The 18,343-nt window shown below is 40.3% G+C and overlaps 1 protein-coding gene across 1 annotated transcript; it reads left to right on the top strand.

The window, feature by feature from the left end:
- The first annotated feature begins 14,797 nt into the window (after window positions 1-14,797).
- LOC122040160 (stem-specific protein TSJT1-like) lies at window positions 14,798-15,992 on the top strand. The gene is made up of 3 exons (XM_042599503.1): window positions 14,798-15,058; window positions 15,148-15,391; window positions 15,481-15,992. Exons 1-3 carry the CDS (start codon window positions 14,841-14,843, stop codon window positions 15,790-15,792), a joined length of 774 nt encoding a protein of 257 aa, XP_042455437.1. The 5' UTR covers window positions 14,798-14,840; the 3' UTR covers window positions 15,793-15,992.
- Window positions 15,993-18,343: the final 2,351 nt, after the last annotated feature.

Here is an 18,343-nt window from a genome sequence, read left to right as displayed (position 1 = left end):
TTTGTAGATCTTTTACAAGAGAGATATTTTAATTTTAATTCTCTTTAAATTATATCTTCCACATAATAATAATAATAATAATTAAATTTCTTTTTAAATTTAATTTGGCCGGCCCTACTAGCTTGGGTTCAAGCTAGGGTCGGCCACCCAATATTATACCTAGGCCGGCCCTAGCTTGGTTCCCAAGCTAGCTTGGCCGGCCCCTATTGGGTGGGTATAGAAGGTGGGTATAGGTGGGTATAGAACTCTATAAATAAGAGGCTACGATAGGGACCGAGAGGAGGAATTGGTTTTGGTCTCCCGATAAAATTAAGCATCCCGTGTTCGCCCCGAACACACAACTTAATATTATCAATGATAATTCATTCCACTAGAGAACTATCATTGAACTACCGCACCAATCCCAAATTACATTTTTGGGCTCCTTCTTATTATGAGTGTGTTAGTCTCCCTGTGTTTAAGATATCGAATGTCCACTAATTAAGTGAGTTACTGACAACTCATTTAATTAATATCTAAGTCCAAGAGTAGTACCACTCAACCTTATTGTCATGTCGGACTAAGTCCACCTGCAGGGTTTAACATGACAATCCTTATGAGCTCCTCTTGGGGACATTATCAACCTAGTATCTCTAGGACACAGTTTCCTTCTATAATCAACAACACACACTATAAGTGATACCATTTCTCAACTTATCGGGCTTATTGATTCATCGAACTAAACCTCACCCATTGATAAATTAAAGAAATAAATATCAAATATATGTGCTTATTATTATATTAGGATTAAGAGCACACACTTCCATAATAACCGAGGTCTTTGTTTCTTTATAAAGTCAGTATAAAAGAAACGACCTCAAATGGTCCTACTCAATACACTCTGAGTGTACTAGTGTAATTATACAGTCAAGATAAACTGATACCTAATTACACTACGACCTCCTAATGGTTTGTTCCTTTCCATTTTGGTCGTGAGCTACTGTTTATAATTTATAAGGTACTGATAATATCATCTTCTGTATGTGACACCACATACTATATTATCTACAGTATAAATTAATTGAACAACTACAACTAAATGTAGAAAATTTGACCAAATGTGATTCTTTATTTATAATGAATGTTTACAAAGCTTAGGCTTTCAGTATACACTCCAACAGTCCGGTCGGAGGAGAGGGCTTCGACGAAAGGAGCCTTGCCTCGGGGAGACAGAGGGCCCGTCCGCTCGGACACTTGCACCGCGGAGGTAGCCGAGCGAAGTGGCATCTCAACGCGCCGCCTTTTCCTGTTGAGTGGGAGCTCGTCCTCCGGATCGGAGTCTTCCTCCCAAACGGTCGGTTCCCTGCTGGAGGTTGCGCCACCCGTCACCTCCACAGGAGAAGTCTGAGCGGCCGACTCCCCCGCATTGGTCTCACTCTCACCCTCGTGAGAGCCAACCAGAGCAAGACCCATCTACTCTATTTCCTTGGCCGCTGTCGCTTCGATCGCCTCCGCCTTTTTCTTCAGAATCCCAAACAGTACAGATTCCATTACGATGTTCGCTGCAAAGAAAAGAGAAGGAAATCAATTAGAACTCAAGGCAAAGGCTCAAGTAAATTTCTTACCAAAGCTGCTCGAGAGTTTGGTTCGGCTCGGGCTCAAGCCAAACATGTACATCACTCCTTCAGGGAGGAGCTTGTTGATGTCGAGCTTCAGACCGGCTAGCATATTCGCCACTTGAAGGTAGTTCGGTCGGGTCTTATACCTCTTCAGTTCGAGAGAGGTGGGCGGTCCGACCTGCCACTTGGTCAAGAAGGGGAGCCGTCCGGGAAAACGGAGGAAGAAGAAGTATTCCTTCCAATGTTTATTGGAGGTAGGCATTTTATAGAAGAAGACCAAGCCGATCCGAGACTGGAACAGATAAGTGCCCAGCTCGGATTGCTTGGGGTAATAGAAGTAGTAGAAAACCTCCGGACAGAGGGGAATGTCGTGAATTTTGAACAACACAACAACCCCACACAAAAGGCGGAAGGAATTTGGCACCAGCTGGCCGAGCGGAATATCGAAGAAATTACAGACTTCGACGATGAAGGGATGAAGAGAAAACCGCAGACTGGCTGTAAACTGATCGTGAAAAAAACAAACAGTGTCGCGCGGCGGTTTGTACGGCTGAGCGGAAGGCGAGGGAAAAATAAGTTCGAAATCAGAAGGGAGATCGAAGGCGTTAATTAAGCTCTCTGCGTCACGCCGATCGAACCGTGACTCCATGATAGTATACCATGGGCCAGGAGTGAGGTCTGCGGGCTGGGAAGAGCTGGCCATTGCCGGAATAGTGGAAAGGCCAAAGGAAGAAGGAAGAGCAGGAAGCTCGACGGAATGACGATAAGAACAGTAACCACGGAGCACAAACACAACGAAGAATGCGGGAAAAAACACGAGAACAGAGGAGCAAGAGGCAAGAAATCCTTACAGAAAAGAAGGCGGTCGAAAGAAGAGGGCGAGGGGTCGCCGGAATGCCGAGGAACAAGGTCGCCAGAGCACTGAGCACAAGAGAAGGCTTCTGGACACGCGAAGGCGAAAGTGCGGCGGAGAAGAACGACGAGAGCTTTATAAGGTTGAGCCCGGTCCCGCCGATCCGTCAAATTCAGATCACAGGACCCAAGGCCCATATCTGACCGTTCGTTTCAAACTGCAGAAGATCCCATTAGACGAGACGCCACCGCCATACGATGACGGCAGCAGCACCACGTGGCATCTGGTCATAGGAGCGCATTTAATCAGCCCCATTACGGAGCAGGGGCAGCGTGCTCCGCCTTAATGGCAAGGATTTACACGCATTCCAAGGAGATCCGAGAGGTGTCAGGGTTGACCACCAGCAGGTCGGCAGGATAATCATCAGTAGTCGGTCGAACGACATCTTGCTCACTCCATTTAGGCCGGGTGGAAGGGCATCATCGGAAGTGGCAGATCGGTTGTCACTCAGATAGACTCATAGTCCAGTCAGTCGGACTTAGCGCCTCCTTCGACTAGACTTGAGGGGAAGGCATGTGATCCGGTAGTAAGGACGGGACATCCACGTCGGCGGCGGTCAACGACACGTGGAGGTCAAAAGTCAATAGAGGCAGCCCCAAGGTCCTACCGAGCAAACAGAACATCTGACCGGTCGGCAGGATGTCCTCCGGGCCGATCGGAATATAGCTCGACCACAGGTCGAGCTTCCGACGCTTAAGGTAAAGGAGCTTATGGGCCGAGCAGACAGGCCGCTCGGTTGAAGCACAAATCACTGAGGTGCGATCCCAGCCGAGCACAGGACCGAGGATCTTCCCGCTCAGTCTAATACATACACGTACTCGAGGGATAGGAGCGCCGAGCGACAAGACCGCTTGGCCCTAGAACAGACAAGGGACGCAAAAGGACGAAAGGGACAGCTGGTAAACATCATCTTCAAGACGCCTGCCGCCGACAAGCAACATGGTCGGCGGCCGGACCGGATAGAGTATCGTACGGTGGAAGTTTCCACTATCACGTCAGGGATATGCTCGGACGATTACGGAAGGGTGTCAGACATGTTTTTCTGACACACTCATTTGGAGGTATGTTTGGGGAAACGTGCACGCATCGAGAAGCGTGCTCGCGCCTCCCCGGGGTCCTATATAAGGATCCCAAACTTCGACGGAGGTATACAGAATTCTCATCACTGTAGCCACAGTTACTCTGCCTCTTTTCTTCTTCGCCTGACTTAAGCGTTGGAGGGTCGTTGCCGGGAACCCCTTCCCGGCTCGGCTTTTTTACAGGTTCGTCGAAGATCCACATCACCAGTCGAAGACATCGGAGAGTGCCACGCCCCCAGCATCTATCGACTCAGCGCTCGGACAGAATCACAATGAATGTCATCATTAAGCCTCACTTGAGTCTAACTCAAGTCTAGCCTCACTTGAGTCTAACTCAAGTATAACTCAATTGAGTCTTACTCAATTAATCTAATTTAGATTACTCTTAATCCAATTTGGTTCATCACATGAACCTAATCCTCTTGGTTCATCATATGAACCGAATCTCCATCTAATTGTCCTTTGTGTGTGACCCTATAGGTTCTTGTAACGTTGGCAATGCTCCTAAACTCATTTAGAAGCATAAGTAATGAGCGATATCTAGCAACACATTATTACTATCCAAGTTACAAGAATGTTGAGATCCAACATCACCTTGTGACTACTAATTGTGACCCTTCACGATATATGACAATGTCCTTCTATCCATAACATCTAGATTGATCAATGTGAGGCATAGACCATGTCATCCTCTAATCAATCTAAATCTTAAACTCCAAGTAGACTCACTCTAATCAAATGAGCTCAATATCTCATATTGACTCATTTGGGCATGGTCATGCACTTAGTGGTCTCACTCTATCAAGAATAATGATGTCACTCCCGTCATATAGGAGGGATAGATCCCATCTACATCACTCACATCCCTCCGCATAATTTGTTACATACCCAGTAATCGCCTTTATAGTACACCCATTTACGGGTGGCGTTTGACGAAGGCAAAGTGTGTAACTCCTTATGTAGGGAACCATGGTGACTTCAGGTCTAAGGACTAATAGTCATACTAATAGCCACATGAGAAAGTATATGACACTCATATAACGATCCATGATACTTTCTCATAGCGGGTCATTCAGTATACATTCTCTAATGCATACCCATGTGTCAACTTGATATTCCTATATCCAAGACTTGTGAGATCAAGTCATCGAGTTGACCTACATGCTAGTCTCATCGCATTAACATTGTCCCTGAATGTTAATACTTGACTAGGAATGATTAAGAGTAGTGTTCTCTATATCATCTCACTATCGATCCAACCAATTGATTGATATAGATAAGAACCTTCTACTCAAGGACGCTATTATATTTAGTTATTTGGCACCAATACAAGTAAGTATAATAACCAAAACAAATGTCTTTATATACATAAGAATATGATATAATGAGTCCATACAACAATCATCATATGATTGGCTCTAGGGCTCTAACTAATAATTCAAACCTCCCCAATCGATTGGTCAATTGATTGGGATGTGACCGTTGCGCAGGTTAAAGCCGTTGGCGAGCGATTTCTTCGTTAGTTCTTTACGAGCTTCATCCTAATCCTCACGCGATCTTCTCCACCGAGCTCACCGACACACACCAGATCTTGAATGTTTAGAGAGGAGTGTTGGTACATTTCCAAGCAAGTCAAGAGGTGTATTCAAGCAAGAAGAAGAGCAAGCTAGAGTTTCGTCATTGTAAATCTTGTAAGATTTGATCTTGTATTAGCTTGTATTTTGTTCTTCTTGTATATCTCTGTGTGTGAGTTTGAACAAGGCTTCTCCGCCTTCGGTAGTTATAGAGAAGGAGTGTTTTCATAGTGGATGAGTGAGTGAGGGTCAGATCCTTGGATTAGTCACCTCTTCTTGAGGTAGATACAAAGTAAATCCTCGTGTTAGCGTTGTGAGTCTTGTTTCGAGTCTTTCCGCTGCATATCAACAACAATGAAGCAAGCAAACGAAGCACGACGAGCTATCCACCCCCCCCCTTTTAGCATCAATCGACCCTAACAAGTGATATTAGAGCGAGGTCGCTCTTCACCAGAATCATCGTCGGAAAGGACACCAAGCTAGAGGGAGAAGAAGTTGAAGCAAGTTCATACAATTTAAAGACTTCATCAAAGGCTCAACTTCAAGATGGAATTCCAATGTGGACTCGAATTTGACACAAAGGTGCCTCCACCATTCATATCAATGAGCTTCAATTTTTGAAAATCAAGGATAAAAAATTTTCTTATAATGGACCTAGAGCAATGGTTTACTCTAATAGAAGGTTTTCAAGCTCCAACAAATAACAAAGGCAAAATTCTCAAGAAGAGCAAGTGGAGCCAAGAGAAAATATAAAGATGTGAGGCTAACGATAAAGTGACCAAGCTATTGGTTAATCTATTGCCAAGCAACATCTTGGAGCAAGTGGAAAATTTTGAGGATGTCAAGGAGCTATGCAGCAAATTGGCTAAAATCCATGAGGTCCCCACCACTACACCAAACTGAGAAAAATTCAAAGAGGGCAATTTATTGGATCAAGAAGGAGAGGAGCCCGAAGTTGAGAGATGCTCAACATCGAAGGAACAAGAAAAGGCTTCATCCTCAACGGAATGCAATGAAAAGGGAAAAGAGAGAGCATATTATTTGTTCCATGTACAAGATGAAGATGAAGAAGTCTCCACCTCTAGGATTAAGGGGGAGCGACATTCGATGACTCCAGATTAAGAAGAAGGAGAAGCTTCTACTTCCGGGTCAAGTGAAGAAGAAGAAGATGGGGCATCCTCAAAAAATCAAGAGACATTAAATGGAGGATCAAGTGTCATCCCTACACGTGAAGGTATAAGTAGTTCAATTAATAATAAAAATCATATTATTTGCTTTGAGTGTAGGGAACATGGACACTACAAGAGTAAATGTCCCAAATTGACCAAGAAGAAGGGTCAAGTGGCACCCATGGCTAAGGAGAAACCTAAGAAGGTTGGCCCCGTGATAAGGAAGAGCAAGGAACACATTGTGTGTTTCTTGTGCAAGCAAAATGGACATTATCGAAGCCAATGGCCAAAGGGGAAGAAACCAATCAAGCTCAAAGAAGGAAGCAAGAGTCAAGGGAGAGCTTGTAAGAGCAAACCCAAGGTATCATTTATTGAGCCAATTTCTTTAAATCATGGTAAAAAGCATGCTAGTTCAAATTTATATCATTTTAATTCTATTTATCATAAAAATATAAGGCATAATAGGATTAAAGAAAAATATGTAGATCTTTATGCCAAGACTATCTCACCTAATGTTAGGAAGGTAGATAAATTAGGCAAGAACACTAAGGACCTTAGTTATAAACCTAGCAATAGAAATGCTCAAGGATTTAATGATAAATCAAAATCTAGGTATTTATGGAAAAAAAAATCAAGTCTTGAGGTCAAAGCTTGACAAAATTGAAAAGACCCAAAAAGGGATGAAAAGTATCCTTAAGGGGCAAAAAGAGCATAACCTAGGTTTAGGACAACAAGGGTCATCCAATAACCATAGATGTTTGGGATATAAACCTAAGGCTAAGAAGGATGTAGCTTCATATCATAGGGTTCCACATACCTATGAAACTAATCTTAGGTCTATGAGTCAAGTCAAGGATACAAGGGAAGTTATCCCTAGGAGTATCTTTGCAACAACAAATGTGACTAAGACTTCTAAGAAGTTAAAAAAAGTCACCAAGAAGGTCACAAGAGAAGTTATCCCTAGAGTTGACCTAGAGAAAGTGACCAAGGCTTCTAAGAAGCCTAGAAAGGTCATTAGGAAGGTATCTAGGGAAGTTATCCCTAGTGAGTACCTAGAGCATCCAAGGAGCACCAATAGATTTTGGGTTCCGAGGAGTATATTCTCTACACCCTAGATGGATTTAGAAAGTACCAACTCCAAATGGGAAGGGTGGTTAACCCAACCTTGATAAAGTTGACACTTTGAGACATTTTCAAGTTTTTTGTTAACCTTTGAAAATAAAAATGATATATTGATTACTCTTTAGAAGAGTAAAATGTGTCAAAGTTTGAGGAATTGGACTTAATTTTATTTGGCATAACAAATCAAAAGTAAAAGGAATGTCAAGTTAGATTTTGGCATTTTCTTGAGAAAATGAAGGCAAATCTAAGATTAGTTTTAGATTTAGCTAAGGAATTAAGGATACTTAGATAGATTATCTAGGTATATTTTATTTATGCTAATTTGCCATGATTGTTTGTCCATCATATGTCATGACATCATATTTTACATTCATGTTTATTATGAAAAATAAATAAAAATATCATGTCATGTCATACATACATCATGTAGTATTAATATATTTTCTTTTGAAAATTTATTTCTTTTTGATGTACATCATAACTCATCATGCATCGTTTTAGTTTCCTTGTAATTAAAGACAATGACATTTACTAACAAGTGGCATCCTAGGTGGATGTTCATAATTCCTAAAATGCCTAGATAGATATGCATGATCCCTAGTTTAGGGCAAAACCAAAATCTACATCTTACAAAGACTATAAGGTGACTTGAATGTGTTTTATTATACATTAGATATATGTGAGATGCTAGGATGATGGACAAGACTCAAGATGATGATTTAGTGCATCTATTTAAGTTTTGATTTCATCAAAACACATAGTTAATGTGTACTCCAATCATTGGGAAAGTTAATGTACAAGCCATATGCATTGAGCCCAAAGAACATGGTTGGAAATTGGTTTTGAAAAATATTTTAAATATACTTTGGAAAACCTTGGTGAAGACTATCTTTTGATAGTAATCATCATTGAAAAGTTGGACATAAACTTGGAAGAAACATTGAAGTTTTTACAAGATTTCAAGTTTGTGTTAATATTTGAAAATAGGAAGTATTTTCTTATAAAACTATTTCCTTGATAGTATATACCCTAAATAATGTCTACAAGAGTTTTCATGATTTTTAGAATTTTGTAGAATCTTTTGGGGTATTTCCGAATTTCATTGAAATTCACTTTCAGGAAATCAGAGCTTCAATCGATCACCCGATCGATTGAAGTATCTCAATTGATCAAGCGATCGATTGAGAAAGGTATTATCGCGAGCAGAAGCTCTTTGAATCGATCAGCCGATCGATTCAACCTTGGCTGGATCGATCAGTGGATCGATTCACGCAGTTTTTCTGTGAACAGAACCTCGCTGAATCAATCAGTGAATCGATTGAGCAAGTGTCAATCGATTGAGTCCCAACCCAATCAATTGAAAAGGTTGATTTTGACTAGGAAAGCCTGATTTCAGCACTTTAAGTCATTTTCAGTCCCTTTAACCACTTCTAACCCCTTGGAATATATTTATATACATTTAAGGGTAGTTTTTATGATGAAAATAAGGATAAATGGTTAAGGATCACTAAATTGAAGTTAGGTTGAGGTTTGTATTCAAATATTGATACTTAAACCTCAAAACTTCAAGTTTTTGAGTTTCCTAAAAATTTAGGAACTCCAAGTCATTGTTGGTGCAATGGCAGAAGTTTGGAGCATGTCTTTAGGGAGAGTTACTCTTTAAGGACATAAAAATTATTTTTCAAATACCATGGAAGGTGGTTTAACCTTCGTTAGAATTAATACTCAAGGATGAGCATTGGCTACAATGAAGGGTATAGGACCTTCATTGTTGGAATGATGAATGCTTTATGATGAGCATTGTGAAGTGGTTAATGCTCAAGGGTGAGCATTGAAGACAATGAAGGGTGTGGGACCTTCATTGTGGTGTTGTGAACAACATGTAAGGTTGTGAACAACGTTGGATAACTCTTCAGGAGGAGAGTTTCTGATGTGTGCCAATAGGGGAGAATGTGGGATTTAAGTTAGACCTTCATTGCCTCTCTAAGAAAGTTTAGGAGAGAATGCTCTCTAGGAAAGGCAGAGAATGAAGCAAACCCTCATTCATGCATTGGCATAAAGGAAAGTTGAGGCTATAGGATTAGCCTAACTTAAAAGTATTGTCAAACATCAAAAAGGGGGAGATTGTTGGTGCAATGTCCTTAGGTCAAGGTTGACCTGGTTGACTAAGCTTGAGTTGACTCAAGCTTGAGTCTTGATGTTTAGGTTTCGATGTTTGATAATACATGGAGATTGCAGATGCAATCATCCGATTGGGAAGATTTGTTGATACAATTCTCATCTAGTCAAGGACTGACCAGTTAAATGTGAAGAAGAGTCAAGTAGGTCAAAGGGTTGATCGGATACTTGACTCGGAAAGTCCTAACTGGAGGTTAGGCAAGGGGAAGTCCTGGTGAGTGAAGCTAGGTAGTTGAAAATCCTGGTGAGTGAAGCTAGGTGAAAGACCTAGTGAGTGAAGCCAGACAGTTGGAAAATCTCGGTGAGTGAACTAGGTGAAAGACCTAGCGAGTGAAGCTAGGTGAAAGTCCTAGTGAGTGAAGCCAGACACATGGAAAGATTTGGTGAGTGAAGCCAGACAGATAGAAAGTCCTAGTGAGTGAAGCCAAGCAGATGGAAAGTCCTAGTGAATGAAGCTAGTCAGATGTAAAGACCTAGTAAATAAAGCCAGGCACGTGGAAATTCAGGTGGGTCAAGGTTGACCGGATAGCTGGTGTTCGGAAGTCCATGTAGGTTAAAGGAGTGACCGGATATTTGGCACAAGGAAATCCAGATGGGTCAAGAGTGACCGGACATCTGGTAGAAGGAAGCCCAAGTGGTTATGGAGGACCAGATACTTGGCATGAGACGGTAAGTCCAAGTGGGTTAAGATTGACCGGACACTTGGCACGAGGATAAAAGTCCAAGTGGGTCAAAGGATTGACCGACCACTTGGTGAAGAAGTTCCGATAGGTCAAGGTTGACCAGATGCTAGGCATAAGAAGTTCCAACATATCATGGTTGACCGGATGTTGGAATTGGGGGCCCTTGAGCTTGAGTTAAGCAAGTCAAGGGTAGTCAATCGATCAGCCAATCGATTGAACCGAAGTTCAATCGATCAGTTGATCGATTGGGAGAGTGGTGCGATAAACATTAGCCCAATCGATTGGTTGATCGATTGGGACCTTATATCGCGCGTATAAAAGCCTTCCCAATCGATTGGTCGATCGATTAGGCACCGTCAATCGATCGCCCGATCAATTGGTAGCTGGAAATCGCGTGCGACATGATAAAGGCTAAATCGATCGGGCGATCGATTCAGGCCTTTTCTAGTAGAGCACAGAGGCGATCTGAATCGATCGACCGATCGATTCAAGCCTCCTCAATCGATTGGTCAATTGATTGGGATGTGACCGTTGCGTAGGTTAAAGTCGTTGACAAGCGATTTCTTCGTTAGTTCTTTGCGAGCTTCATCCTGAACCTCACACGATCTTCTCCACCGAGCTCAGCGACACACACTAAATCTTGAAGGCTTAGAGAAGAGTATTGGTATACTTCCAAGCAAGTCAATAAGTGTATTCAAGCAAGAAGAAGAGCAAGCTAGGGTTTCATCATTGTAAATTTTGTAAGATTTGATCTTGTATTAGCTTGTATTTTGTTCTTCTTGTATATCTTTGTGTGTGAGTTTGAACAAGGCTTCTCCGCCTTCGGTAACTACCGAGAAGGAGTGTTTTCATAGTGGATGAGTGAGTGAGGGTCAGATCCTTGGATTAGTCACCTCTTCTTGAGGTGGATACCAAGTAAATCCTCGTGTTAGCGTTGTGAGTCTTGTTTCGAGTCTTTCCGCTGCATATCAACAGCAATGAAGCAAGCAAACGAAGCGTGATGAACTATTCACCCCCTCTAACATCAATTGACCCTAACAATACTGAACCAAGGGACTACGGAGAAGAACAGCCTTGAGCAACCGAGAGGAAAATTCCGGCTGAGTGGCTCCCTCGCTCGGCCAAACAGTGGGACCCCTTCCATATCTCGTCATATCCTTCTGGAAGTTAGCGTCGCTGACAACATGGCATAGTGAATAGATAAATAGTATAACGGAAGTATGTCAACAGGGAATAGATTAGGGTGACCGAATGCTCGTAATGAGATCCGGAGAATATCAGGATGACATAATGCTCACGGATAGACTCAAAGTATGTCAAGATGATTGAATGCTCATGGGGAAAGACATAGTAGATCAAGACAATCAAATGCTTACGGAAAGAATCAAAGTAGGTCAGGAGTGACCGACCGAATATATATACTTGTGATGAGACTAGGAGCATGTTAGGATGATCGGATGGTAGCAGAGAAGTTCGAAATAAATCAAGAGTGATAGAATATTTACAAAGAGATCCTAACTATTAGAATAATTATAATATTTCGTTTGAAGTGAAGATTATTAGAATATAATCAAAATTACATATTAAAAAAATATGGAAATGATTATAGATTTAAAATAATATAAAATATTTTTATTGGTATAACATCTTTCTAGATAGATAAATTCTAAGAATAAAATTATATCTTTTAGACCATTAAATATGAATAAAAAATTATAATATCAATTTATAAGCGTAACAGCATCAGGGAAAAAATTTCTTTCCGAGAATAGACGCCTGTAAAAATTTAACCCTTACTTTATTATAGTAAACCTATCATTCCCTAATTAATGGGACACCCGAGACACAAATTAAAGAAGGTAGACAGTGAAACGAGCCAATTGGCCTTGGAACCTGCCAAATTTGAAGTCGCAATCAGCGACCGCCATCAATGATGACGTTAACTCGATCAGTTGCTGGACAATTTTATTATTATTATTACTTTTTATCCTACTATAAATTCATTCTATATTATTTATTTATTATTCTTTGCACACGTCCCCATTCGAGGTGTGGACCCGCACAGCCTCAGATCTACACTACAAGCCACGCACAAATGGCCCGCCGTGAAGAAAAATTAGGTTTTTTTTAATAAAAAAATTGTCCAAAAGCATAACCACTGTAGCAGAGATAATAACGGCTATTATTATAACCGTTACGATTTATTACAATTTCTAAGCCTAACGTGATTTATATTAATTAAAAATAAAATTATGATCTATAGCTGTTATAATATAATGTTTCATCAATATACTGATATTTTGATAGCTATATAATTACTATATCATTTTATTATTAACATTAAAAAAAATTAAAATATTGCTATAATAAAAAATTATCAATGTTGTTATTAATATTAAAAAAAATTAAAGTGTTGCTACAATAAAATATTATCAATGTTGACTAGAGATCAGTGTTCATATTGTAATAACTATGCACTATAAGTATGAATTAAAATTAAATATGTGTACTTATAATCAGGGGCGGATCTATATTAAGACATGAGGGGGCACGACCTCCTCTAAATTTTTTAATAACATAATTTTATAAATAAGTTTTTAAAATTTTATTAGTATATATATTATTTTACCCTAATTTAAATTTATGTATAGTTGGTGTAATGGTAAGTTTTATTTTTATTTTAACACACCTCTTAAGTTCGAATCTTTGTAGGACTGAATTTAAATTTTTTTTTTCTTTATTTTTCACATTTCAACTAAATATACATTATACATTTTGAAAGTTTGGAAAGGTCATTATTATATAATACATTTTTAATAATGATTTTTATCACTTAGTAAACGATCCTCTCAAATTTAAAATCCTAGATTCGTCCCTGCTAATAATAGTTATCAAATCGTAATTACTATAAGAATATATCAGCTACTACATTTAACCATCATAATTGTATAGTAGTTACAAACTCAAAAAAATAAAGGTAATTTTAAAAATAAAATATACAATGATGAAATGAGATGTTCATCCAATTAAAAATAGAGTCCTTTTGATTTTTTTAATGAAATAAAAATAAATAAATATTGTTTAAAATAAAAAATATATTAAAAGAATTGAAATTATTTAAATTTAATTAAAATCATCTTGATTTATCAAAATTACCAGCACTATATTCAAATACTCTTTTATCAACTTATTAAAAAAACTTAAATTTCATTAAAATTATTCTAATTTGATTAAACTCAATTTAATATTATTGTAGCGACTATAATAGTAAAGCTATTTTAACTGAATAAATTTTTTTTTAAAATTTTAATTTTTTAAATAAAATTGATAAAAGTATATTTTAATGTAAGAGGGCTTCTTGTGTTATAATTTTGATAAGTTGGAAAAAAATTATTTAATGATGCAGTAACACATATTTTTTTTAAAACAAAATATGCTCTACAGAGTTCAAATCTTTGTCCCTAAATTTTTCTGTCCTCGTGTCTCTTTGTCGATCAGACAGATCGGATTATATCTCAAAGATATCTTGCACATCACGAGGATATTATACACATCTTAAGGATGTCATGATGTCTTGAGATGTAATCTGGTCCATCCGATCGGCATGAGATATGGGGGACAGAGAAATTTAGGGATAATAGATTTGAACTCACAAAAATAAATAAACTGTGAGAAAAATATTTTAGGTAAATGATAATGATTCAAATAAAATAAATTGAGCGAGAAAAAAAATATATCAATTTTGAGTAGTTTTAGATATTTTTATTTTTCATTAATTTGTTTTTTTATTTTTATTTTTATTTTTATTTTTAGGTGGGCACGAGGAAGAGGCTGGAAACGGCCTACAACTGTTTGCCGTGCGCTTTATGTCATGCTTTCGGTTTAGGTGATGTGAGGTAATGTTTGCGTCATCATAATCAAAACAGAGTGGGCCCAGTATTGTATTTTTCAAATATTCCTTGCGTTAAATATTTTTTATATTTATAAAAGCAAGGATATGTTTAATGGGCTCATGATAGCGGCCCAAAGACCAAGCCCAGTTTGTTTTCAATGCCCAAAAATCTCGGTGATCCACGTCACCCACAAGCACGCGTGGCTACTCCTCGGATACATAAACGAGAAAAAGAAATGAGATTATCCGACACGTGGATAAAGCCAACAAAGGACAGACGTGGAGAACTGACAGCGGTTGCTTACGTGTATACGACGCAGCAATTATAGTAATCTTATCCAAAACAACAAGATTCCGGTAGTGGGCCCATCACTTTTTTTTTGTTTTTTCTCGGCTAATGTTATCGGATCTCTCAAATCTATACCTCGATTTGCTAAATTTGACTTGACGGTTCAGTTGCACCGCTGGATCCTCGTGAGAATCCTTATCCCCATCAATCCAATTTACCTAATTATATTAAAAGATAATTAAGAAATCTAAATCCGTAAACTACTATAAGTAAACGCACTCTTCCATTCCTCAACTCCATTACCATTCTCATTCCCTTTTGATTGCAAGAGAGGAAATCGAAGATGTTGGCAATTTTCCAGAAGAACTTTGCCCGCCCTCCGCCGGAGCTCATCTCGCCGGAGCACGCTGGATGCCAGCGCCACCCTAAGAACTCCGACGAGATCCTCCGCGACTTCCACGCAGCGCACCCCGGCCACTCATTCGGCGCCACCTTCTCCGGCGGCGCCGCCCTCGCCTCCCTCGGCCCCCGCTCCCCCCGCCCTTCCTTCCTCCACCAAAGGTCGAATTTTGAAGCGGAATCCGCAATGTTTCCGTCGCGAATCATCCGAAATAAACTGAAATTAAAACTTCTTTTCCTCTATTTTGCAGATTGTTCTGTAGCTACGACGACGTTTACTGCGTGTTCGTCGGGAGCATCCACAACTTGAGTTCCCTGGTGCGCCAGTACGGCCTCTCCGGCAAGTCCGCCGACGAGGCGCTGCTCGTGATCGAGGCCTACCGCACGCTGCGCGACCGCGGGCCCTACCCGGCCGACCAGGTCCTCAAGGACCTCGCCGGCAGCTTCGCCTTCGTCGTCTACGACGACGCCACCGGCGCCGTCTTCGCCGCCTTGGTAATTGCATCCCTCCCCTGTTCGACGTATTTCCTAACTAGAAACGCCGTGTTTAATTTTCAACTCGGGCGTCACTTGTGTGGCTGCAGAGCTCCGACGGCGGCGTGCCGTTGTACTGGGGCGTGGCGGCGGATGGGTCGGTGGTGATCGGCGACGAGGTGGAGATCGTGAAGGGCGGCTGCGGGAAGTCGTACGCTCCGTTCCCCGCGGGGTGCATGTTCCATAGCGAGGGAGGGCTGAGGAGCTTCGAGCATCCGATGAACAAGGTGAAGGCGATGCCGCGAGTCGACAGCGAGGGCGTCGTGTGCGGCGCCGGCTTCAAGGTTGATTCCTCGGACAAGTTCAACGCCATGCCGCGTGTCGGAAGTGCCGCCAACTGGGCCTCCACGTGGAACGCTTAGAATCTTCATGTAATCTATATAGCTGCCGTGTCATGTTATGATTGTGTCGTTCATTTGAAAATGTCTTAAGGCTTGTGACTTCTCCAATTCTGAGATATCCTTTCGATTTCTTTACGCCCAAAATGTAGAACTTGAAAAAAAAACATGGTGAGATGTGTTTTAAACGAAGAAAATAAATTGTGATTTTTCTTATTGTATAATGTATAGAGGGAATCTGTTCTTCCTGTAACATATGATTTATTGATACGTTAGCTATATTACCAATTTAATTGTTAATCATCGAGTAACAATGAAGATAATCATGTGGTTGGGAGCATGGACAAAGATAAATAAGAAGAAGAGGATTAGAACAACGATTAAGGGTTCCCCGCGCAATCACTCTGACACTCAAGTTAGAAGGTAAAGAAGATGACTATTTGGATTGATGTACGTAGATGTGCGTGTCGTATCTTGGATGTCAGGAAGAACTACTTTTTATAGAGAGAATAAATATTTTCTATCCGTTTCAATCTTCATGTTCTCATTATTTAATTCTTTAAATAATCTTTGATTTATTCATGCCGATATATTTTTCCTAAAATAACTAGGATTAATAATTTTTTTCTTCTATTCTGATTCTCACATTACTGCTATTATTTAATTTCTTAAATAATATAAAATTTATTCACGTCGATGCCTTTTCCTATAATAATCCAAGATTTGCACGATGTTTTTTCCTTGAAATGATCCTTCATCCTGCATTGTTCAAGAGTCGGGAGATCCGAGAAACGAGGAAGCTAAGGAGTCGAGAGTTGAGAGGCCAGGAGTTGAGAAGTTAGAAAAGCGAGGAGGCTGAGGAGCCAAGAGTTGGGAGGCCAGAGAGACCAAGAGGCTGAGGAGTCGAGAGACCCGAGAAGTCAGGAGGTTGAGGAACCAGGAGGTCCGAGAGGCTAAGAGGCTGAGGAGCTAGGAGACGGTAAATTTTCTTGTTGGAATTATCTCAGCAATGTTCACCAATCCTCTCTTATCCACGTGACGCCTCCTAATCACTTTCTGGATTACAAATCTCCCTTTCAAATCTAGTCAAAGAAGGTAAAAGGTTGACTGACTAGACTGTAGTGTAACCGGAATGATCTCATTTGGTTCGACTGCTTAAGCTATGTGTCAAAATCCAAATTTCAAAGGGGGAGAAGGGACTATTAAGTCTAGGAGGAGGTATTATCCAAATTTCAAATTGTAAAATCTTTTTTGCACTTATTTGTAAAATTATTTGTTTTTACATTATATTTGTTTACCCTAGTTTAACTTGAGTTGCTCATATCAAAAAGGGGGAGATTGTTGGAACCCCAAGGTTATTTTGATATGATCAAACAAGTTAAGTTAGGTTCTGTTTGATGTAATCCCTGTGTCTAAGTGTGTAAGAACTTAGGAGCACAAGAAGTCGAGCGGAAGACGCAGCTAGCAAGAAGGACGGCACGGGAGAGAGTCGACGGGCTCGGTGTGTTCGAGGGGCGAGGTGCTACGGAATAGTACATCGGTGGGCGAGAAGAACGTACACGACGTTCGAGGGACGAGAAATCGGGGAGGAAGGCTGCTCGAGGAGAAGGCCGGAAATTGGATTCGGGTGAGTCATATTCCGGATGGCCGAAATCACCCAAGCGAGCGAAACTAGAGTGAAAGACCCGGACCGAAGTGAGCAGAACCGGAGAAGAGGGGCTGGCCCGAAAAAATCAACTGTGTTGACTTTTGTGGGTCCGGGCTCCCGAAGTCCGGGTGCCCGGAACCCTTCCAAGCGCCCGAAACTCAACTCTTATCAGAATTGACGTGTAACTTGATCAACCCATTGGGGATAGAATTCTATCCCACTCCAGGCACTCAAAACCCTTCTAAGCGCCCGGAATAGTGCTATAAATATAGTTCTGATTTCAATAGTTCAGATAACAATTTGTAATTCATTTCTTTCGGTTCTATTTTCATTTGTGAGTTGTTAACGTTGTAAGAGGCTACTCTGCCCGAAGGAGATCGTCATAAAGTGCGCTTCATTTTCCTTTGATTAGCAATCTTCTGATTGTAAACCAAGTAAGTTCCTTGTGTTTCTGTCTCTGTAATTAGTCTCTTAGTTTTTTATTACAAATGTTCTTTATTAAATTATAAGTCGAGAAATGGTTGAGTTTGTTTTTGCAGGGCAATTCACCCCTCCTCTTTTGTCGGCCACCAAAGGTCTAACAGCAATCACCCCAGTCACCCAAAATCGTTTGGAAATCATTGTAGGAGGAAGAGGCTGGTGGAAGATGACATTAGGGTTTTGTTGTATATAGGTGTGTGTATATGTACCTTAGATGCCGGAAAAGTACTATTTTTTTTATAGAGAGAGAACAAACATTTTCGCTACGTTCAAATCTTCGTGCTATCATTATTTAATTTCTTAAATAATCTCTGATTTAATCATGCTATTGCCTTTTTTAAAAAATAATCAAGATTAACATATTTGTTCCTTTTATTCTGATTCTCATGATGTTATTATTTAAATTCTTTAAATAATGTAAGATTTATTTACATCACTATTTTTTCC

This window comes from Zingiber officinale, chromosome 2A, assembly GCF_018446385.1.
Source record: "Zingiber officinale cultivar Zhangliang chromosome 2A, Zo_v1.1, whole genome shotgun sequence".
Taxonomy (NCBI): domain Eukaryota; kingdom Viridiplantae; phylum Streptophyta; class Magnoliopsida; order Zingiberales; family Zingiberaceae; genus Zingiber; species Zingiber officinale.
This window is presented reverse-complemented; position numbering and strand designations above follow the sequence as displayed.